General features: G+C 39.6%; 2 protein-coding genes across 2 annotated transcripts in view; one reads left to right on the top strand and one right to left on the bottom strand.

Annotated features, from left to right (window-relative positions):
* The window catches only part of LOC125882192 (cystatin-A-like), a 222,070-nt gene that overhangs the window by 51,299 nt on the left and 145,594 nt on the right, over nt 1-25,177 (bottom strand). The window lies entirely within an intron of this gene.
* Nucleotides 18,996-23,774, top strand: LOC125882183 (G2/M phase-specific E3 ubiquitin-protein ligase-like). The gene is made up of 8 exons (XM_049565895.1): nt 18,996-19,557; nt 19,903-20,038; nt 21,208-21,716; nt 22,004-22,323; nt 22,430-22,611; nt 22,742-22,914; nt 23,035-23,249; nt 23,335-23,774. Exons 2-5 carry the CDS (start codon nt 19,916-19,918, stop codon nt 22,531-22,533), a joined length of 1,056 nt encoding a protein of 351 aa, XP_049421852.1. The 5' UTR covers nt 18,996-19,557; nt 19,903-19,915; the 3' UTR covers nt 22,534-22,611; nt 22,742-22,914; nt 23,035-23,249; nt 23,335-23,774.

The raw sequence follows: 25,177 nt of genomic DNA on the forward strand, positions 1-25,177 counted from the left end.
TGTGCAATGTTTCTCATTATAGAAGCACACAGACGACTGTTTCACACCTGCAGAAATGCATCGCAACAATCACAATGGAATATAAGTGTGTTGGAGAAGAGGTCAGAGCATAGGTGGATTTTGACACGTGGCCCCTGGTCCTGGACCCAGCCAGGTAAAATACTGCTTCTTCTCCCCGCAGAGTTGAGGTCCTATAAATAAACTGAGGGAATTGACACTCACTTAAAATGTATTATCAGGTTTCAGACTCAGAGTGGTGACTTAGCATTTTTTGCACGTGAACACTCCAACCAAACCCTCTGAAGTGATCTGAACTCAGACCAACTAGGGAGGTGGTCTGAGTTTAGTTTGCTTCAAGTCTGTGGTGCGACTCACTTAACTTGTACCTTGTGAACACAAAGTGATCCAGGTTCTCTTTGCCATTGTATTTAGCCCTCTAGATCACATGCTGTCGCACTGGGAAGCTTGAAAAAACAGACCAAACCACTTCGGCCTGTCACGCTTGCAAGGACACAAGATGAGGAGTAGTTTGGTCCACAGAAGATACTGCACGTTTCCAGATGTTTAAGGTAGAATACATCAAACAGATATAGTCTACAGTACAGAAACACTAAGGTGTTCCTTATTTAAGTTCATCTGAAAGCGAGGGGCTTCATAACCGCACTGCAGTGCCACGTCAAAGTACAAACAAAACTATGTCAATATATATCATATATGGGCTATAGCGTGAACAGAAAGAGGACTGAGTCCCCATCAGAGCTGCAGTTAACCAGAAACAGAACCAAGTACCTTTTCTGTTGGTCCACTTTTTGGTGCACGTTAAGAAGACTGAGTTCGGTTCATTTAAAAGGACTAGGAAAACACCCTGATAGTCAGACATACAGATAAGAATCTGTCACATCAGGTTTGGATTCAGTTTTTTCAGTCTTACAAACCAACATGTTGCTCAAAGATCCAATTTTATGTCAACAGACCAGCTGTGAGAATGTTGTATGTTTTCTGTCATTTATCTTATCTTATCATATCTTATCATATCTTATCTTATCTTATCTTATCTTATCTTATCTTATCTTATCTACTGACAAAGTGTGAATTCTATACTGTTTATTCTGAACCTGTCTTAAAGGTCACTGAAAGATTCCCACATCAACACAACAAAATGGTTTCAGGTACAGGCCTGTCCTTGAGACTGACACAAGATTCCAAATAACTGTCAGTCAATCACTGTTCGTTCAGTACTTGTACTGTAATTCCTTGGAAGTAGCTGGCACTCTCACAATGCTTGACAAACAACCACACACATCACAGATTGTGGGAAACATTGTCATTTCAACTTCAACTTTTTTTTTGTTTTGTTTTGTTTGTAGAGTCTCACAAACTTCCTCTCTTCTGAGATTTAAAGCAACGTTTTAGGCTGTTTTCCAATGTTCTTTCAATAAGAATAGTACAAGTGTGAAGTACTTTTACAAGAGTAAAATATTCCATGATTTCAAGCTCCTAAAACGTATGGTTACACTGTAACCTTGGTTCTCTGAGTGAAGAGACTATCTCTCCACTCCGTTACATATTCCATATGTACGGGGTATGATCCCCCTGCTTGTCAGGGTACGTGGTTAATTCTTTAAGACACACCGGCTTGCCCGGCCACGCCCCATAGCGTAGCTATAAAGCGCCTGCGCTGGTGTGTAATCACTGATAGTTTTGATCGAAACGTGTCTCCGAGCGGCCTAAGGATTGGTGAGATAGTCTCTTCACTCAGAGAACCAAGGTTACAGTGTAACCATACGTTCTATATCGTCTCGAGACTATCTCTCCACTCTGTTACATATTCCATACGTATGGGGTAGATCTTTGAGACACCCTGTGAGGAGACGGTGCAGCCCACAATCCCACACCACAACGTGCAACAATCGAACTATTTACGACGGTACACTATATACAACTCACAGGAGTAGGCCCCGCAAGGCGCTAGGGCCACCCATGGGAGGGAAAGGGCTGCCCGGGAAGCCTGCAAGACGCAAGGCTAACCCAAGGGGGACAGGTAGGGGCCCTGTAAGACGCAAAGGCCATTCTGTTCATGGAGCAGCCGCTCAATCAGCCCGCAAGACGCAAGGCTGAGGGGGAGACAAAAATGTCTACCGTCGGGCCACGCCCAGCACCTGCTCCCAGACGAGGGGCTGGCGGCCACGTTCAAAAAATAGAACCTGGTAAAGGTCGACTGGGTTGACCACGTGGTGGCGGAGCATATGGAAGCAAGGGAGGCCGCCCACCACTAGGCCCATGAGGCAGCCACACTCCGAGTGGAACATGCCCAGACCCCTGATGGAACAGACACACCCGACAGTACATAAGCCTGCTGAATAGTGTCTACGATCCAGTGTGACAGCCTGGACTTCGACAAAGGCCTGCCTGTTGAGAATCTCTGTCAAAACTGTTTGTTTTCTTTTGTTTTTTGTTTTTTAAGAATATAAGCTAAGATTACATACAGTTTTTTAAAACAACAATCCTCATACATTTCACACAGTTTCGTGTGTCCCGTATTGAATTTTTAGCTGCTTAAGTTTGCAGACATCACAAATGTTCCTCAATTTACAAATCACGCTGTTTTGGCGGTTTTTCACAGACTTGAGTGTTTACAGAGTGTTTTAAGTTTTAAGGGTTACATAAGTCTTTTTCTTTTGGAAAAAATGGTTCAGTAAAATAGCGGTTAAGAATCTCTGTCAAAACTGTTTGTTTTCTTTTGTTTTTAAGAATATAAGCTAAATTACACACAGTTTCTTATTGTTTTTTTTTTGTTTGTTTTTGTTTTTAAGATATAAGCTAAATTACACACAGTTTTTAAAGAGAAGTAAATAAAAAGTATTTATCTGAGATTCGCATACTGTGACGCGATCAAAAACCCCTCCCAGGGCAGTTTATTGGTGGCCAAATGGTGGGTAGGGGGTATTTAAGGACATGACCCACGGCAAGCACATCGCATCCCCCGTGTGTGAAGACAACACTTTTCGCTAGACATCGACTTACGCTCACCTCTACATTTGTAGAAATGGCTCTTGTTTCTGGTAAGTAGAAACAAAACTCTTTTTTCTTTCTTTTTTCTTTTAAATGCTACTTAAGATGTTACAAGAGTCTGTGTCTGGTTTTAAATTCTACTAGTGTTTCCAAAACAGTTCTGAGATATTTAGAAGAATACCAGGAGCGGGAAAATTCATCAGCGGCGCTGGAAAAAAGGCCACAGTTCTAAGTAATACGTTGCACACATTGTCATATACAATTATATATCCCTGTATTGTCTTGGAGAAAAAAGAGGTGTATATATTCTGTATAACACACAAAAGTTTGTGATTTTCTGTAGAGGAACAACATCTATTTGATGAAATCCCATGCCGAAGGGCCAAAGATTGCTCTCGACCTGTTTCTGAAAAGAGATCTCCCGCCAAAAACCCTGGAAACCATTGTAAGTAATCTTTTTCTAAAAATGTGTGAAATTAAAAACTATTGTCTAAATAATTCTGTTTTAAATTCCAACCTTTATCTATTTTAAATTATTAACATATATTAAACAGGTGAGTCTCTGGCAACGCCGCGGGCATCAAACAATAGACAGCGTCTACATAAAAGGCCGAGAGACGAGTCACTACCAGAGTTGACCTGTCACGAGGACTCTGCTAGCCAGAACTTAACAGATCTGGTGACGCTGATCACCCCAGGAAGCAGATTTGGAAAGCCCACTCAACCATCTGAGAAGATCCCATACGGTCAGTATCCCTTCATCTAAAATATGTGAAACAAGATATAAAACGGTTGTTTAAATAATTATGTTTTAATTTCAACTTGGATATGTGTTTTGTATTTGTCAAACAGGAGAATCTCAGATGACGCTACGAGCACCAAGCAGCAGGAACAGACTGCGTTTGATTAAAAGGCCAAGAGGCCAATCAGTACCTGGAAGACCTGTGCAGAACACAACACCTCCTGCATCGCCAATCACAATCACAGACAGTCCGGACATAGTGGACATGGGCCATGAAGATTTGAGAGATGCAACGGGAACATTCATTCATTCATCTTCTAACCGCTTCATCCTCTTGAGGGTCGCGGGGGGGCTGGAGCCTATCCCAGCTACATCGGGCGAGAGGCAGGGTACACCCTGGACAGGTCGCCAGACTATCGCAGGGCTGACACATAGAGACAAACAACCATTCACGCTCACATTCACACCTACGGACAATTTAGAGTTACCAATTAACCTAGTCCCCAATCTGCATGTCTTTGGACTGTGGGAGGAAGCCGGAGTGCCCGGAGAGAACCCACGCTGACACGGGGAGAACATGCAAACTCCGCACAGAAGGGCTCCCACGCCTGGGATCGAACCGGCAACCCTCTTGCTGTGAGGCGAGAGTGCTAACCACCACACCACCGTGCCGCCCGCAACGGGAACAATCACAAACAATTCTTTGAATTCCACCCCTGCTGCTGAGAAGTCAGACATCGAGAACTGGACGGAGGCACAAATACAACGCTACGACGCACGTAGCTTCAGCGTGGACGATCTCCAGACAACGGCGACAACCAGTAAGACAAAATACACCACATCTTTGGTACACAGAGTTGACCCTCCACTTCAAATTAGAACTTTTAATTATGCTCAAAATCAACAGGAAGGTCTGGTGAGACGCAGTAAGGCTCAGCTACAAATATGCAGATTAACCAAGAACATGTTAATTAGTGAAACCAGAAAACTAGGCAATATTTCATTAAAACAAATGAGAAAAAGCCACAAAATTGAGAAGGAAGTTGTACATCTCAGAAGGGAATTAGGGATATTACAAGCAAAATACGATAGGGATATTGGACTTCTACACACTAAATTTGATGATATTCTTAAAAAGCTGAGCCACTAGACTCGTCTACTCATTCATTGTGTCTGATAGTGCCGCTTTATAGTATAGATTAATCATGTCTCGATTCTACACTTTCCTCTCCTCTCAAGAGCTTGTCAGATATAGAGGATGAAACCGATCAATTGTGTAACGGTTTATACTCAGACAGTGAGGAAAATTGGCTTGAATATGAACCACTCAAAAGCCTATCTGACGTTGAAAATGAGGTTGATGCGATAGAAGAGGAGGATGTAGATTTCACCACAGCACACAGTCTTCATCTTTTGCATGATTTGGGTATACTGAAAGGAAATGTAGCAGACATTCTGGAGCCTGGCCCTATAAATCCCACACCTCAGATGGGAGGTAATCAGACACCCCAGAGACATAACAATCAGGTCACTGGCATTGTAGAGTCAAACCCCCACCATCATACATGTCAAAAGAAGGGTGACGCTATGACACAAAGACAAGACAAATGATTCAGTAGGGAATTGGCTGACCATATTAGGCGAGCGGCAGGGATGCGGGACTTCAACATCACAGAGAGAAAAAAATTCAACGGGGTCGAAATTAGACAGCATATCAATTTAGGCAGCATAAGGACGAGTGATTTGAAAACAACATTGGCCACACTAAGACACAAATTATCAGACAATATTGATTTTTCAACAAATTTGGCAGCGCCAGACGGCATTTTAAATGTTGTACTGAGAGGTCCATCATTGTCCAGCGACGTGTGCGCGGTATTAAGCGCCAGTAACAACTATAATGCGGAAACATTTCTGAGCGAGATTGAGCAGGTTATGCAAAGCAATGACCGAACGATATTGGATGATATGCTTGAGTTTGTCATCACAGCCGCTTTAAACAAACGAGGAGGTGTGAGGCGCAAACTAGGTAATATCCAGCATGATCAGATCATTCCAAAAAAAAAAAAAAGCCTGTCTCTACGCTCCGTCAAACACAGACAATAATCTGTGTTTCTCTATGTGTGTAGCATGTTATATGTACCCACACATGTCTGACACCGGCATTCAAAAACAGGCGCAGCAAATCCATGCCCCAGTAGGGTTTAATCCAAATCACAAAGTGTCGCTAGCAGACGTAACAAAATTTGAGCAGCACATGGGAGTTAAAATTCTTGTTTTTCACCACAATTGTGGTACTAAAAAATTGGATCTGTATCAGACACGAGAACAACCTCACCCAAAAACAATTTGGCTCTATCTGTATGAGGACCATTATTATATGATACAGAAAAAAACAGGTTTTTTTGGTCGTGTATACATGTGCGAATATTGCTACAAGAGTTATACGTCTCAGGCATATCACAAATGCAAATATTTCTGCAATGTATGTCTATCTGATGAGTGTCACAAACAACAGGATCTAACTCCCACGCACTGTCCAGACTGTCAGCGCATTTGTAGCTCAGCGTTTTGTTTGAACAAACACAAAGATGTGACAGAAACCAAACATCACAAGAGATTTACACCGTGTGACAGCACTAAATACTGCAACGACTGTGGCCGTCTGTACTCAGTAAGTCACAGAAAAAATGCTGTGGGGCATAAATGTCAAAAAGGCGTATGCGGTCATTGCGGAGATCTGTTAACATCAGACATACAGCATCAGTGTTTTATACAGCCCGAAAAACCGTCAAAACCACAGACTAAGTATGTCTTTTATGACTTTGAAACGCAATCCGATAACAAGAAACACAAAGCCAATTTTGTATGTGCAATTGATTTTGAAAACAAAAAATGATGGGCCTCCAGCGCAACATGTGTCGATCTATTTGTGCAAAAATTTAGGCAACCAAAATACAAAAATTATACATTCATAGCACACAACGCATCGGGGTTTGACAACTACATAACGCTAGACTACTTCACCAAACAGGGCATCACACCAAGATTACCGCTGTAAATGCGCGGTAGTAGAGTCTTGTTGATGTATGATGCGTTCTACCAACAGAGATGGCTCGATTCTTTCAGCTTTCTGCCAATGCGTTTGTCAAAGACTCCTGCAGCATTAGGTTTCGCATGTGAAGAATAGAAGGGCTTCTTTCCACATTTGTTCAACAAAACAGAAAATCAAAAGTATGTAGGCCCGTTCCCTGAACCACACTTGTGCTGCACAAGGCATGTACGGTGTACTGTGAGGCGTTCATAGAGTGTACCGACTTAGACCCTTTTGACGACACCACACTTGCCTCGTGTTGCATGGCTGTGTTTAAAACACGATTCCTACCCCCTGACACATTGGCACTGACATATGACGGTGCATACATCAGCCAGTACAAGACATTCTCCAGTGCGTCTATACAGTGGCTAGAGTTTGAGGCTTTCAGAAACAAAATAGAAATTCGACATGCCCTCAATCATGGGGAAGAAAAATTTGGGCCGTATCATTTTGATGGTTTTTGTGACAGTGGAAATGAACGCACTGCATATGAGTTTGCCGGTTGTTTTTGGCACGGCTGTCCAAAGTGCTACAGTCCCGGTCATAAAAATGCTGTAAACAAGATTGCATTCGGCATCCTTTACAGACAATTTAAAGAAAAACTGCATGCTCTCAAACTGACACACAAGCTAAACGTACGGATAATGTGGGAATGTGAGTGGGAACATGCCAAAAAAACAGACCAGATGCTGCAGGACTTTCTGAAAAGTTATGATGCGCCTGAAAGACTCGACTCGCGAAAAGCACTGTTTGGGGGTCGCACCAATGCATACAGACTACACTACAAAGCTGCTGAGGGTGAAAAGATAAATTATTACGATTTTACAAGCTTGTACCCCACTGTGCAGGCTCGTAAAAACTACCCAGTGGGACACCCCAAAATAATCTTCTGCGACTTTGAGCCCATTGAAAATTACTTTGGTCTGGTGCAGTGTACTGTGTCGCCTCCCCGGGGGTTGTATCATCCGGTGCTTCCATACCGTTGTAACAACAAGCTGATGTTTCCCTTGTGCCGAACATGTGCAGAGGTTCAAAACCAAACCGGTGAGTGTAATCACTTTGCTCCTGAGAGGACCCTCTCAGGAGTCTGGGTCAGTTTTGAACTTCAAAAAGCTGTTGAAAAAGGGTATGTTGTTACCAAAATTGATGAGGTGTGGCATTTCGCTGAAAAGAGCAATGACTTATTCAAAGAATATGTTAAAGCGTTCCTTCAGTGAAAGCAGGAAGCTTCAGGCTATCCAAGTTATGCAAAAGATGAGACGTCAAAAGCCAAATATGTCCAAGACTACTATGACAAAGAGGGGATCCAACTAAACCCTGAAAAAATAGTTGTCAACAAAGCCATGCGAAGTATCAACAAACTGCTGTTCAATTCCTTGTGGGGTCGTTTTTCAGTGCGTGAAAATCAGGCTACGAGCGAGTTAGTGACAGACCCTGAACAATTTGCCTGCTACATGTTTAGCGATCAGTACAATGTCAGACAGTTTTCATTTGTATCTGATCACGTTGCACTTGTTCAGTGGAGATACAGACTGGCGCAGGCTGCTCTAACAAAAAACATAAACATCTTTACTGGGGCAATGACAACAGCATATGCACGCATGATGTTGTATGACCTCATGGATAAACTGGGGGAGAGATGCCTCTATTCTGACACAGACAGTGTTAGTTTTGTGTCAAAGGATGGAGATTGGATCCCAGAAACAGGCCCCTTTTTAGGGGGCCTGACTGATGAGGTAAATGGCGACACAGGTGATGATGACTATATTGCTGAGTTTGTGTCAGGAGGGCCGAAATGTTATGCCTATCAGACAGCCCATAACAAAACACAATTAAAATGCAAGGGAATCATTCTAAATGCACACAACGCTTCTGTCGTCACACATGATGCCCTCGTCAGTCTTGTTTATAAGTTTGCAAACCGTAGTGAGACAACGCAAAATTTAATGACAAGATCAGACACAATAGTGAGGAATAAAAAGACCTTTGAGCTGAAAAATAGGTCAAACATTAAAAAACTTCAAGTGGTGTACACCAAACGGCGCGTCTTCTCGGACTTGACAACTCCATAGCCATATGGCTATTAACATGGGGGCAAGAGAAATAAACGGTTTTGATTTTAGACTACAACATCCCTTTAGTCTAATTGTGTCAGGAGCCTCAAATTGCGGAAAGACCTATTTTGTAAAAATGTTGATTGAGAATGTTGACAGGCTGATTTCAGATAATGTTGAAAATATTGTATATATTTATTCCTGTTGGCAACCACTGTATAATGAATTGATGAAAATAAGAAATGTAAATTTTGTTGAAGGATTGCCTTCGTCTTTATGTGATGATTCATTGTTACCTGTAAATAAAAACAATTTGTTAATTATTGATGATTTAATGAACGATGCAAGCAACAATGTTGAGGTGCAAAATGTGTTTTACGAAATATGTACATCATAGAAATTTAAGCTGTTTGTATCTAGTTCAGAATTTATTTTTCCAAGGTAGAGTCAGCAGGACAATTAGTCTAAACACAAATTATCTTGTTTTGTTTAAAAACCCCCGAGATAAATACCAGGTCATGTTAATGGCTAGACAGATGTTTCCGGGGGAAAGCAAATTTTTTATGGAGTGTTTTGAGGATGCTACAAGTGTTCCTTTTGGGTATTTACTGATTGATTATAAAGCCAGGACACCTGACCACCTCCGTCTCAGAACAGACTTGCTTTCTGACCTGCCTGTGGTGTATGTACCAAAAAAAAAATAAACATGTCTGGGCGCCTGAGGAGAAACCTGTCTTTATTAAAACTCCTGCATGATGCATCACCCGCTCAAAGAAAGCATATCATTCAAAACGCATCCAAAGACTTTGTTTTGACATTGTGTGAAATAGCCTTGAATGTTTTAAAGGGCAAGGTACCTTTAAACAAGACACAGTATCAAAAGTTAAAAAAGAGGAAGGCGGAGATTAGATTAATAGCTGATAAAAAGGTCTGCATGTCAAAGAAAAAGAAGTTTATCAATCAGTCTGGTGGATTTCTCTTACCTCTCCTGAGTATAGCTGTACCCTTCATATCGAGTCTCATTGCCTCAAGAAAATAAGAGAAGATATGGAGCATGCTCAGAAAATGTTTCTTGTGCCTCAACAACAACTCGATCTTTTAAGAAGACATTCAAGAAGACATATTCAAGAGGCTGCGGAAAATGAGCTGGATCGTGCTATTAAAGACATTCTGGATCAGAAAACTGAAGACCTTCATGAAAAAGCAAAAAAATATTCTATGGCGTTGCGGAGATTTCTCACAGTGGTAAAGCAGGGGGAAAGGGAGCAGAATACGCTGACTTTGGCTTTCCCGATCAACAAGGATGGTTCAGAACAGGTTTACACAAGCAATCAAAAAAAGAAAGACTCTGTGATTAATGAAATTTTGGAAAATATGCCGAAAAACTGCAAGAATAAGGCACAACATATTTTGGAAAAAATGGATGCCTCAAAACACATTACATCTTGGAACCCACAAGGAGAGTTTATCTTTAATGGAAATGTTGTAAAAGGTTCTCATGTGTATGATTTAATAAAAAATGTCACAGCATCCCACAATGTCCCTGATGATCGACGTCCTATAGGTTGGGAGGATTACTTAAAATCTTTAGCCGTGTTGAATATACCTTTATCAGTTGTGCCAAATCAGCAAGTCAGGGGAAAAATTCTGGAGTTTAAGGAACAAGCTCTTGCCCCAGCCACTCCTCTTGTGAAAAGAAGACGACGATCGGACATTGAAACAACTCCCTTTGTATCGCCTAGACTACGCTTAAGTGACTGGTTAGATTTTTGAAATGTGTGATTCTGCTGAGTGTGTGTGTTTATTTATATCTCACAAAGTAACAAAACTTGTTGTATAGAGAACGTTCACGCAGGCCTTCACATTTATTTGACATGTATTAATAATACACAGTACAATAGTACACACCATGATAAATGTTACTTCACACACTTTTAAAAGAATCTCCTGATTGGACACATTGGATACATCCCAAAAACCTTTTTTTGCGGCATGTAGCAAAAGGTTGAATTTTTTTAACAAATCTACAAACCATTAAGTAGTTTTTAGACAAGTTGTTGCCATATTTTTTCAACAGATTGTCATATGTTAAACCTTTGTCCATGTGATAAAGAAAAAAAATACAATGTTGCCCGCATACAGTAGAGTATGTGTCTTGGCAGTTTAATAGTTAGACAATTTCTCTTTAGAAAGAAAGAAATCGATTCTGGAAAATGGAAATATGTAGGGGGATTTCCAAAACTGTCAAAAAATGACCCCACATCATATTTATTAATGTATATAGCGACCCAATGTTGCCCGCTCATGTAAGAGGGGTCTGTGTTTATGACCATCATAGCTGGTCGCTCCTTCGTAAATGATTTAGGGAGCTGGTCGTTAGCAAATACTCCTAAAAAAAGGGTTTGTCAGGCTAGCTTATAAAGAATTTCTGTCAGTTCTATTGTATTCATGCTGTAATTATTCAAACAATTAGAAGTAGTCTAGAAGAACTTGCCGCCTGGCAGAAATTTCCAAGAGAGAATCGTACACTGCATAAAGAATTATGTTTGTGGTTCGCTGAAGAGGGTTTCTGAAGTGGGCCTCCGATCTAATACTGCCGTTCTTTATAAGAGATACATGATCACCACATCCTTCGTCAGGAGACAAGTTGAAACAAAACAGGCTATATCCTCTGCAAAATTCGTCTCGGGTTATTGATAGGACATGGTTCTTGAGATACCTTCCTGTTGTTGAAACCAGCTGGTGATATTCTCTGATAGCGTTACTTCTCGCAAAATTGGGTTGAAAAGGTTTTGAAGGGTATGACTGCCCGTCTGCATATACACATAAAAACTCTATATCATAGTGGTTAAATGCAAACGGATTACGGGCATAACTACCAATAAAAGCCTCGTTGTCTACAAATCCTACAACGAGAAATTTAGGTATCTGGCCTAAAAATAGATTTTCTTGATTACAGACCCTTGTGCCGGAATACTAAAATTTTTGAGGCATACTCTGTCGATAGGGTATTTCACATTGCTATGCATCAGGGCTTTAGCATGGGCTAGTTTAATAGCGGGCGACACTGTAACCTTTTTTACAAACAGGCTTGCTGACATAATATTAACCTTAAAATTATCAACTGTATTACGCATTAAACAAAACTCGTTTTTAGCTCTTATAAATTTAATCTTGAGGTCAACACCATTTATCATCAGCTTGTCTTGAAAAAATAAATCAGAGTGTATGGGCGCTATCAATTCCACTACACGGCCACCTTCAGTATACTCCATTCTTTTTACAAGTCCTTCATTATCCCCTCCAGCTGTCACATCATCCATGTGTCCGGCAGTGTCCATACAAAACAGTCCAGATCCAAACTGCGTATGCAGAGTGTCTTTCCCATGATTTAAAAGACATTCTATGATGCATCGATAAGGATAGGTGTTGGACGATTGTGTTATAAGCCTGTCTCCCAGTGAAATGTCGACTTGTGAAAATATTGTTCATCCCGGGTAATTGATGAATCCCACTTCATCTCCTTGAGCCAAGTTTCCTCCGTTGGATTTGGTGATCTTAACACGTGTATAAAGATATGTGTTGTTCAGGTCCAAATAGTCCTCGTTACTTGCAGGCACAAAAAATTCTAATGGGGCAGAGTCCGAAATCGCGGCAAGAGGAGGAATTTCGACATAGACGCTTTTTTCAACACTCGTTTGAGTCAGCGGTAGCAGGAAAAGATCCAATTCTGATTTAATGCATTCTTTCGACATACTGTGGACCAGTGACATTTTGTTAAAATATATCCTTGGCTTTTGTCTTACGACGCTTCGCCTGCTTCCTTCTCCTAGACGGTGTAGTTTTTCTTGCTCTGGTTCCGCTCTTCTTATTTAAAACTTTGCACCGTCTCTTTGGTTGGGAACTCCTCCTTTGTCCAGGAGGACTTTACTCACTATAATTTTTTGCAACTCTGATCAATAAAACGTTCCTTGTAATGTTTCTCCATCGTAATCTCTTAACCTGTAAACAGGGGGTCTTCTTGGTATGCATTTTGTTCTGTTCTGTAAAATATTCATCAGTATAGTTTTGCTCATGACCTTTTTTAAAAGGCTGTCTTAATTTTGAAATTCTCACCGTATCACCAACTATAAATTTCCATTGAAGCGGATCACTGCTCCTTGCTTTATATAGATTATTAAAAACTATGTGTTCATTATCGCTTGTTACTTCATCCGGTTTCATTCTAATGCTTCAGTGATAACTCGAGTTGTAGGCACTTACTAAATCTTGCAAGACGTCCACATAACGTTTAGAATTATTGGCTGATAAATATCTCCACATTTTGGTTTTAAGAGTCCTGTTGAAACGTTCAATAACACTAGCCTTTGTCTCATTTGACATGGTGAAATGGATAATATTATTAGCTTTAGTTAAGTCTTTAAACTCTTTGTTCAAGAACTCTTTTCCTTTGTCTGTCTGTAATTTATTGGGTATTCTGCCTTCATCTAAAATGTTTTTAAAAGCGGCTGTGACATGTTTTCCACTTTTATTTTTTAAACATCGAACCCAAGCGTACTTTGAAAACACATCTATACATGTTAATAAAAAACGTACCCCGTTGTTTTCTGAAGAATAGGCAGTCATGTCTACAAGATCTGTCTGAAATTGTTGATCTATTTTATTTACTAGCACCTGATTTCTCTTAAAATGTATTGGGGCCATTTTGTGAAGGGTGTAAACATCCTTTTTTAAGAGCCATTTTTCTATCTCAGAATCTGCTAAACGAGTCCCGGTACTTTCAAACACTGCCTGTTTTAACCTTTGTATACCTCCATATCCTCCAGCGCTTTCTGGTGCATAGTATATTCTTTTCATGACCTTCTCCATGGTTGGTGTTATAAGAATGAGTAGCGAATGTTGGTTTTTAGGGTTTTTATTTTCTGACATCCATCATGCATAATAGGACATAATTGTGTCTGAAAAAAGGCAGTACACGGATACCCATTTTATAAAATCAAAACATGCATTTGAATTTTTTCTAATCAGCGATTCTACAAGACACTGCATCATACTACTAACATTTACAGTTTGTTTTCTGTTTAATATCAATACACACAGATCAATACTAAAAGCACAAAAACAAAAACAAGCAACATGACCTTTGTGAAATTCATCATCATTTAGAGGAAAACAATCAAGAATATTGATAAGAATAGATTTTACGTCTGTATATTTGTCAGCAACCGTATGCACCATAGAGGACCAGTCCTCTGATAGTTCTGTGACACAGTCTATCTGTCTCATAAATCTAGTGCAACATAAACTATTGGCATCAAGCATCGTATTTTTAACAGCATTACACAACAGAGTTTTCATCCTATACATGACATACAGGTTTTTGGTATAGTCCAGTAGGCTACCCACGTTTCCCATTATTTCTGCTCCAAATTTTCAGAGATTTTTGAATAGCAGAGTGCAGTCTTTCATTTCCACTGGATACCTGTTTAAGTCTTGTTGTGAGAAATGGGGAAGTTGTCCACTCCTTTAAAACATCTTCCGCAATGTCTTGTATGTCTTGCTGAGAAGGCGGTGTGTTACCAAGGCAAAACAATACACATGCTTGCGCAACTGTGTACTTTTTGTTAAAAATCTCTTGCTTAATCTCTGCCCCCGCATTATCTTGAAGGACATTTGGAAGACTGTCAATACATGAGGGGCATTTTCCTCTGTACAATTCGTCCAGATACATACAATATGTACAGATTCCTTTAGCTCTTTCCTTTAATAAGCTGTGGAGATAATAACTTCCCTCTATAATTTTGTGAATAGTGGGTTCTCCTGGCGTACCACATTTGAAGTAGTCACACTCCTTATCATCCAGAATTCCCAAACAGTCATCAGGACTTGACGGTTGTTGGCGGGTATCTGTTGGCTCCTCTTCGGGCGTGAGGAATGTTAAATTTCTTTTTCCCAGCTCTTTGCCAAAATCGTCCACCCAGGTGTTATTACTTCCGTACTCCTGTGGGTCATCCGCCCCGGAGCTGTTGTTTCCGTCACGCTGCCAGATTGTACAAAAATCATTTTTATCCATGTCTGATGACACATCGCACCATGCATAAGGACGGTAACCTGTACAAATAGATGCTAAATATTAGATGAGACATAGCAGATGTTTTCACAGGGTTGGAGTCATGTCAGCCTCCTTGGAGGCATTTGTGCCATCGTCCATCTCAAAGATTCTTTCTTTGAGGCTCTCATATTGTCTGTAAACCTTGTACCATCTGAGTAGAGAATCAACACGGGAGAAAACTTCTAGTGTTCTCTCCCATTCACACCACTGAACTAAAAACCCTGTGGTAAACCAATTTTCCCATTCTTTAGGCGTGAGGGGGTAGAGCTTGTCCTCATCCGGAGTACCCTTTCGGGCCTGGTGAATAACAGTATTGTCCATACACTACCTGAAAAATATGTAGGCCTCTGGATCATAGACCTCTAAGTCTGTTTCCACACGATAGGTCTTTCCGTTCCACTGCACTGTGTACACGCCTTTCAAGGTACTTAACTCCTTACAAATTTTGTTTCTGAAATGGCTCCAGTCTTTGGCAGAAAAACAGACGTGTGGGGTAACTCCTTGTAAAAACAGTTCATCGGCTTCTCTGGTGTAGAGATACAGCATCCCCCGTTCAAACAAGTATCCGGAAACCTTGCAATCTTTTACGTCCCACTCATACATGGGTGCCCATGCTTTTTGGTCCAAAAACTGGGTTAGGTGTGTAGGAGCAGGCCTTTTCTTTTTAGGAGCTAAAAGCAGTTCAGCATCGCTTATAATTATGTGGCGTGTTGGCGTCATAGAATTAGAAGACGTACCTATATTTTCCATCTTTGTAGAGTGTAGGGTTTCAGATAGGAAATGCAGAAAACAAGGATCCTCTGTATAAGGTTGTCGTGTTTAAATCACAGATCGTCAGCATCCTCAGTTGTGGTTTGTTACAAACAGACACGTGGTTGGACTATATAGCTGCGGCAAACCACACCCCCACACATCACTTCCTAAATAAAAAAAAAAAAACATCCTCAACACGTGGTGGCAACAGCTCCAAAGCTTTGAAGGAATGGTCTCCAGTAAAATCAACAGCTAACGACCATCGACACCCATGCTCAGTACATGTCCAGACATGCTGTAATATATTTGTACAACAATTAAACAACTTACCTTGATCATATAGAGGAATCAAGACAACAATGTGCCATAGTTACTGGAGTTAGAGAGAGCGAGGCTGCTTTTGAATACATATGAGGGGCCGTACAAGCCATAATTCATTCTTGTCCTCTCACATACATATATTTTCTCTCATACTCACATACATTCTCCTCTCACACACTCCTATTTTCATTCACACACACACACATTCTTCTTTCACACACATACATTTTCCTCTCACACACTCCTATTTTCACCCTCACGCACACATACATTCTCCTTTCACATACATATATTGTCACTCTTGCACACACATATATTCTCCTTGCACACACATACATTCTCCTCTCACACACACACACACACACACACACACACACACATTCTCCTTTCACATACATATATTTTCATTTTCACGCAGACACAGAACTAAATAATTAGGCATATATGTATATGTACAAAGACAATATATGCATGTAAGAGGAGAATGCATGTGTGTGTGAGTCTAGTATAGTGGAAAAGGAAGTCAGTTTAGTGGAAAAGGAAGTCCATCATTTATTGCGCTGTGATTGGCTGACAAGCTCAAGCGGGCGGGTCACGTTCAGGTCAGAGTCAGGCAGCATGGAAGGTGGAGAGGAGTCTGAAGTGCTGCAGCAGGCCATTGGAGTATTGAGAAATATTTTATCATCCCCAGGAACAATCACATCATTATCGTTGTCGCTTCAGCGGCAGGTGACAGATTCATCTGCACCACACTTTACTGACAGCGCCGTGGAAAGTGAGATGAGAAAACTTTTCAGACCTGCCAACCGTGAAGTCGCTTCAGCAGGACAAGCAGCTAATGCTAACGGTAACGCTGCACAAGACCGAAACAGAGGAGTACAGCAGTCTTTGCGATATCAGACTCGGACACACTTCGGCAACTGGAACTCCCGTCCAAGAAAAAGGTGAGTACAAAGTACTGAAAATTTAACTGCAAGTTGTCAATCTAACTAGTGCAGCCTAGCCTAGCTTGCATGCTGGTCCTTCCCGACCAGCATGCAAGCTAGGCTTGTCACTACTGAGGATGACATCAGCAGCAAAACATATTTTAGTCATAGCTAAATAACGACAAACCTAATAAATCAGTCTTATTCGAGTGCGCTATGTTTAGAGTGAATGTACCGCTTTAAGTTGTGTCAGACAGCCTTTTCCAACAGGAAACTGAAGTAAGATCGCTTGTGAAAGCCCTCTCTCTGCAGTACCAGATTTAATTTAACCTTGCAGAGCACGGGTGCTAACTGGTCTACTGCTTTCTCCCTCTGTAAGTTGAATAGTGGTATTTTGTGATTTCGGTGTTCAGTGATGTTGATAGGTACGCGTCCTGCGTCCCTGACGCATTAAAAGCTGAAAGATGCAGTAAATTCACTATCCATGCGTCCCAGGGACGCACCTCATTTTTCACTTGAAGAACGATACATTGTGAACAACAACTTGTGTTTAAAATCACAGTAACTAGCAAAACAAACCTTGCTGTCAGCGACCTGACCAGCGCTGCTTCAACACTTAACGTGCATTAACTCAGCGCAGACACGATCTCCTTGAGTACAGTGTCACAACATGCTAGTTTAGCCGCTACAACAACAACTAGCCGGTTACCACGGATTTCATTTCAACAGTTAAAGGTACAAACTTCTTAGAAGCAAATTAACTCACGTTCCCACTGCTCGATGCTGTGTTCACTCATGTCGGCAATGTTTTGTTTTGTGACAGCTGTTTTGTAGACAATTTTAATAGTGTTTTGGAGTGTGCTTGTGCAAACATCTTGGCATTTAGATTGCAAATGGTCAAAATTTTCTTCCCCCGGACCCACCTGGTGGAGCCAATTGTATTTATTATTTCAGATACATTTTGAACATACATGAATATATCTGCTAATTATAGCCATATCATACCATACCACCATTAAGAGTTTAACACTACAATTTAAGAAACAGAAGAACGTAAGAAATAGAAAGGAATACATTTTTTTTTATTGGGGACCCACTGAATTTCCCAGGGACCCACTCAAAACACCAGCTGTGAGTCCCGGGGACTCACGACATTGAAAACCTATCAAGATCACTGTTGCAGGTTGTAGAGACGATTTGAGAGGAGAGAGGGATGGATTTTACTTTATGTGGTGTGTAAAATAACAAAATATTCAAAATGTTGAATGCAGGAAGAAAGTTGAGACCGACCGCCACAACAACAGATTTGTGATCAAATTAGACTGTGCTGTGGTAAGTGTCGTTGTCTGTGGTGCTCCAGTTTTGAGTCCGGTCCAATCATAGCATTTTGAACTTGTGGTAGTTAATGAAAAAAACTGACAACCTTGAACTGAAGCTTGACTTAACAAAATTAAATTGCACATCAATGACAATTGCTATTGAAATTAAATTGATATTTTCCCCAAATTGTTCAGCCCTACTTTAGAGTGACAGTAAATGTAAATTTAGATTTTGTCAAATATTCAAGATTAGCATTGTCAAATGCTTACAATTTTGTCTATATATATATATGGACGTGGACATTAAATTTGTTTAAAATGGCATTAAAAAGCATTAAATTAAATTAGATTTAATATAGCAACATTCCAGGAGGGCTGAATGACAATGTGCAATTTTCATATCACAAGACAGTTTTTAAAATTAATTTTTCTTACTGATCATCTCATTGACATTCAAAAACTAGGGGAGCTAAAAGTTTAAGGTGACTGTGAATATCACTTCCGATTTGCTTTCCACAATTTTACTCCACTGTATCCTTTAGTTTTTGTCTAATTGCTGTGCTAATGCAAGCAGGTAAAGTGAAGAGCTCTCAGCAGTAGTAGGTGTAGACAGTCAATATCAAAATATTTTCCGAATTTGTGCTGAATGCAATGTAGACCATAACTACTTGCCACAGTCACACGTTTCAGTCCTAAGTGACAGTAATATTAGCAACCCTCTTAAGATATTCACAATGCCTGATTTTAAATAAGTGTGTTTATGTAGTGTGTTGTTACAGTTCATCGCAGGACAGTTTTTTTGTTTTTCTAATTCTGTCTTCTTGTTCATCTATCAGCTTGTTAATTAAAAAGTATCATATGGTTTAATATACTGTCTCACCAGTTTCATTGTAATATTAAAAGGCATGCACAATGAAATGTATGACAGCCAATGTTTGCTACTTCATGAGCTCAGAATGTAATTAAGGATAAATTCATATCAAATACAATATCTGCTTGGTTTTATAGGGCCAAAACACATTTTCACGATACTTTCAACAAAGACATCATCCTCCTTCCAAGGCCATCAAGCTGCGTCGTCGTCAAGCATCGCACAAAGCAGCAGTTACATGAACATGGACATATATTGAATGGATTTGAATTCCAGAAATCCTGGGATCAGAAGACTGTCATTGAACAAATAAGGGATGCCTTTGGAGAGAAAATCCCTGTTGATGTGAGGTAAGTACATTTATTTTATTATATCAAGCCCAAACTGTTACGTTATTATTCTACTCAAATGAAAAATCTGAAAAGGCATTTCCAGTGGTGAAAGTTGGATGAAATTAGATTTTGTATACAACAGACGAAACCTAAACCAAAGAAGCCTTGTATTCATACTAGTACATTTAATTTTGTGGCAATGCTTACATTCCTCCTTATTTATTTATTTTTTTTGAGTGCTGGATTTCTGTCTATCTTCAAAGAGGATATGGAAAACACCGGCAGTGCATAAGTTTCAATAAATCTTGTGCATTTTGTCTTATTTTTTTCCAACCTTTTGCAATTTTATCCACTGTTTTCCAGCATAGATTTTCTGATGGCATGTGGCAACAGACTGATTTCGCCCAAACTCCGTGCTGGACAGGAGCTGGATGCAGTTCTCATCCTTAAAATATATAAATCGAAAGCTCTTTACATCAGACCATCAAAGCCAATTTTGGTATGTTATATCACATTTTAAATAACCTGCAAAGCATTGTGATATGCTAGTACTACTACTACTAATAATAATAATAATGATAATGATAATAATAATATCCCATGATCAGTGCGGAAACATGCATGCATGAAGATTAAACATTGTCAGTTACCTCTGACCTTTGTAACCTCTGTTCTTCTTTAAGTTTCATTTCAGCATTGTAGCTATGAATATTTTTAGGAAGTATGTAATTTTTTAACTTGTACAGAGTATTGCAGAGTTAGAATATCTGTTTTAAAGTGTAGCTGCTTAGTTGGACTAACTGCAGTGGAAGAATATACTTTAACAAAGTACACTTACCTGACAAAAGTTCTGAAGTACATCTGTGAGGAGCTTATACTTAACATGAGTATTTTCTTGTCATGCCTCTTTCTGCATTTATTGCACCATATTTCAGAGGCAAATATGGCACTTCATACTTCACTATATTTATATGGCAGCTTTAGTTACTAGCTAGTGGTTTTCGTTCATAAAACATATGAAAAGCTTATGAAATATGTTTTGTTACAAAATAGTGGACATGTACATCCTGATAACCAAATGGATGGGTACTAGATCACAAAATATCAGGCAAAGTTGAAATAGAGATTAGGGCTGGGATGACGTATCGATGTAGTTGTTGATAAAATTCTAAAAATAATGAGAAGTGTGGGCACAATTACCCAAACAATCAATTATTGGAGGAAATGAAAAGCAAATTAATCCATAATGAAAACAATCATTAGTTAATAGTTCAAAAGCTACAGCTCAACCAACTACAACAGTAAAATCCTGGTTTGACATTAATGCACGATCATCTCATGATATCGCATAGAATAGGGCAACAGTCACAGGGGATATTGTACTCTTAAAGAGTACTTTTACTTTGAACATTTTAAGTACATTTTCTTGAATAAATTTAACATACTTTTATTGAAGCAGCATTTTCAATGCAGGACTTTTAACTGAGTATTTTTTTTAAGTGTGGTGGCAGTACTTTTACTTTAGGATCTAAATACTTTCTCCACCAGTGTCTAACTGACAGCTAAAAGTAGGAGGGGATGGTGGTACTCTATGGCACATTTCACTTGTAAAGTATGGGCAATAATTCTTTGTCTTTCTTTGTCTTTGTCTTTCTTCTTCTTTTCAAGGATGATATTACAGGCTACAGCGGTGAAGACAACAATGGTGAGGAAGACACTGGTCCAGCAAGACAGCTGCGCTCATCACTAAGACAAGATCGATACTCACATGCATCTTCAGACAGTTTCACCAGTCCAGCGACTGCCTCCCCAAACTGTACGTCTGCAACTGAAACTTTTTCTAATGAAACGCCTGTCTTCACCTACCAAAGCAGTATGTCCCTCAACCGCAGCAACACTTCAGCAAGCAGTTCTTCTAGTCAATTGCCAGTAAGCGCACTGGAAAGCTGCCCTTCCACCAGTCAGCCTTCTACCTTATCATCAACTTCAGATGATCCAAGCTCACACTACCAAAGCAGCACTCCAGCAAGTCATTGTTCTGCATTACCCTCTACCTCAACTCATGATCAATCGTCAAACTATGACAACTATGTGTCAGTAATGGCTGCACTGTCTGACATGTCTTCAGATGATGAAGAATTGTACCAGGCTATCCTAGCAAGCCTGCAGAGTGAAAGGTTAGTACAAAAGTAGTTTTGCTGTGTTATTGTTAAATTCTTAATTTAGATTTTAGAGTTGTAACCCAATCATTTTTATTGGTTGACTGGCCTCAAATATAATGAGGGTGTCATGCCTGCTCACATGTGCATACAAATTTCTTAATTTTTTTGTTTCATATATGTTGTACATGACAGTTATGTACTGAAGTTCAGAACTGTCAATAATCACAAACAAAACACATGTAATGCTCCACTCAAGACTACTGTGTGTACATTTTCATTTACATTTATCTTGTTTGTTTCAGAATGACCACAGAATCTTCGGTGCCAGTGAGAGATATTTTGCAAGATCTTTCAACAAAAATAAACCATCAGAAGAAATGCAAGTTCAACATCAACCGATCCACAGTCCTGGATGGAGCCATTAGAGGTTTTAAAAGAGGGACATACGATCCATGCCACACTATTTCAGTCAGGTTTTCTGATGATATGGGAGTCCCTGAGGAAGCTGTGGACTTGGGTGGACCAAGAAGAGAATTTCTAAGACTTCTAATGGAAGCTTTACCCCACTCTCCAATGTTTGAGGGAGAAGAAGGCAAAATGAACTTGGCCCTTGACAGTACTGGTATGTAATGATAATCATTTATTACATTTATATCACTACATGTCATATAATGGTACAGTCTTCAGCTGTATGCACTGTCAGTGTGTAATAACTTTATTTTCTGTAGCCATGAGAGAGGACAGGTACTTCATTGCAGGCAGAGCCATTGCCGTAAGCCTGGTACACGGCGGTCCTCCAGCAGGCTTCCTGTCTCCAACTCTCTTCTCTTGACTTGTTGATGGCCCAGAATTGGCTAAACCAGTTTTGAAAGATGTTGCAAATAACGACCTGCGTGAAAAAATTAAAAGGGTAATCTTTTTTTCTCAGTTTAAGAATATTTTGTGGCGTACGTTCATCTGTTTATACACTAGTGATCAGCATAGAGGGGAAGAAGTTTTATTATATCACAAATTTTGTTGTTTACTCTATCTGTTGTAAGGTCACAGAGTGTAAATCATTTGAAGATCTGCTAGCAACAACAGAACCACTTGAGGAGTACTTGGCTAATGCTGGCTGCCTGAGGCCACTGCGAAGGCTGGAAGACAAGAATCTGCTTGTAGATGACATCTTGATGTTCCAAGTGATACACAGAGTCCGTGGTCCTTTTGAGAGGTACATTTCTATGCTCTGTTTCTCTCTCTGTCTATCCATATATATTTCCAGATTTATGATTGGAAACTTTTTTTGTTATAACTTAATTCACCAATCAAAATGCTTTTGATTTTCACTCAGATTTCGAGATGGACTAAGAACGCTTGGTGTGCTGGACAAAATCCAAGCTCATCCAGAGAGTTTTTACCCCCTGCTATGCTGGTCTCCCACAACCCTCACAGCTGATGTGGTGGACAGCCTCTTCACCATCCGCCTATCTCCAGTTGGCAGCAATAGGAGGCGTGCTGAAGAGGTTGTTGTTCCTTTCTGGAGAGACTACCTAACAGATGCAGAAGGTTAATATAGTTTGAAGTGTTTCTTGTATGAATTGAAATATCGTTTTACTTGAATCTAATTTCTAATGTATTGCTTTTCCTCTAGATCAAGAAGGAACACAGAAGCTGGGCACAATTCTTGCCTTTGCCACTGGAGCCAATATTGTTCCTCCAGTTGGCTTCTCTCCACAACCTTCCATTGAATTTCTTCACCAAGAGTATGATGCAGGGACCACCTCCAAACTGCCCATTGCAAACACCTGCATCAATTGCTTGAAGTTACCACTGCACACCTCTTACAAGGACTTTGAGGAAAACATGGACTTTGCATTGGGTAATACCCATGGATTCGGCATGGCTTAATTTGTATCTGGGTCGTCTCCTCAGCATTCTGTATTCCTACTCAAATACATAAATGTGAGTCAGCACTCAAAAAATCCCAAGACAGTTTTTGACACATGCTTTTGTTTTGGATATCATTCCACACAGTGTTTTGATACAAAAAAGGATAAAAAATACACATTGGTTGCATCTTTGTTAAAACAATAATGTGCTAATAAACTCTTACTAAGTACAGGCCTGATTGTCATTAAGCTCAAAGAAGGAAAAAACAACATGCAATAACTTATTGTGGATTGAGTTTAAAATGGTCTTGGAAGTTGGCTCTGTATTTTTTATCCAGAATTAGGTTGCCAGCCATCTTGAAACCAAATTGAATTTACTTTAACTTGTTTTCATTGATCAGTAAGTTCATCGATAAATTGTTTTGATTTCCACAGCGCTGTTAACCAATTCCAGGTAGCATTTGATTATCAGTGTTTATGTAACTGATTTCATGCTTTTCATTCTCTCCTTACTTTGTATTTTACTAACTTACATTTATAATTTTTATTATATTCAAGTTGCTCCAAGTATTTTTGTTCTTAAGCAATTTATGAAAGTTCAAAGAATTTTACTGTCTGGCTTTAACTGAATAAGCATGCTAAAGGTGACACACTGACAAGTGACTTGACATAAACCCAAATGACAATTACAATGCACTAGGTAAAGTATTGCTTTCTAAAGCTGATCTACACAGGCATTATGTTGACAGATCATAATGTGGCCTCTTGCGTCATATTCATTCACAAAGTTGGGCCTTTATCAATCTGATAAACCTCAAAATTCTCTCATGAGTTTTGCATTAGTGTTGTTTAATACAGTTTTATCTAATTGAAAAATCCATTTCAACTTTGAAGTTTTGTATAGCTTACAATTTTATTTCCTCTTTGAGGACATAACCTTTTATTTTGAAGAATCCATGCACTGTTATATCAGGCCAAAATGTTTCATTGCCACTGAGCTGATTGCCATTAAATTTGCTACACTTAAAATAACACTTACAATAGTCAAAGTAAGTGAAAGGTTCTTGGTTTAACAAGGTGTGGGTGGTTTATATTCTTCTGAATTGATATAGTAAACTTATTTTTTTGAAGACAACATGTTAAATTGTTTTTACAGTCATCTGTTTTAACATTGACTACTTGCTGTTTTTTCAAGTGGGTCAATGTACTGTATGTGCAATATGATATTATTTTTTTCTTCTGCTCTCTGGTCTGAGATTTTGCTCTTGCATGAGACTATGCTCCTGCTTACCTGTATTCTCAGATCCAGTGATGTTGTATTGATGTTGAGATGTTGTCATCCAGTTTAACAAAAGACAACACTGGTTAAAATGACTAATAGTTCAGTCAATTTATTAAGTTCTCCACTGCTGAAAACGTCAATAAAATGCAGTTTTATATGTGTTTCACCATTTTTTGGAAACAATTTGTTTGAATATTTAAAGTAAGAAACATGGCTGTAAAATGAAAACATGACCGTTTGAGGTTACACTAATAAATGTCTCAACAGCCCATATACAGCATCCATAAAATGGAAGAAAACAGCAACCATAAATTAAAACACAA

This window comes from Epinephelus fuscoguttatus, linkage group LG21 (genome assembly GCF_011397635.1).
Source record: "Epinephelus fuscoguttatus linkage group LG21, E.fuscoguttatus.final_Chr_v1".
In the NCBI taxonomy this organism is placed as follows: domain Eukaryota; kingdom Metazoa; phylum Chordata; class Actinopteri; order Perciformes; family Serranidae; genus Epinephelus; species Epinephelus fuscoguttatus.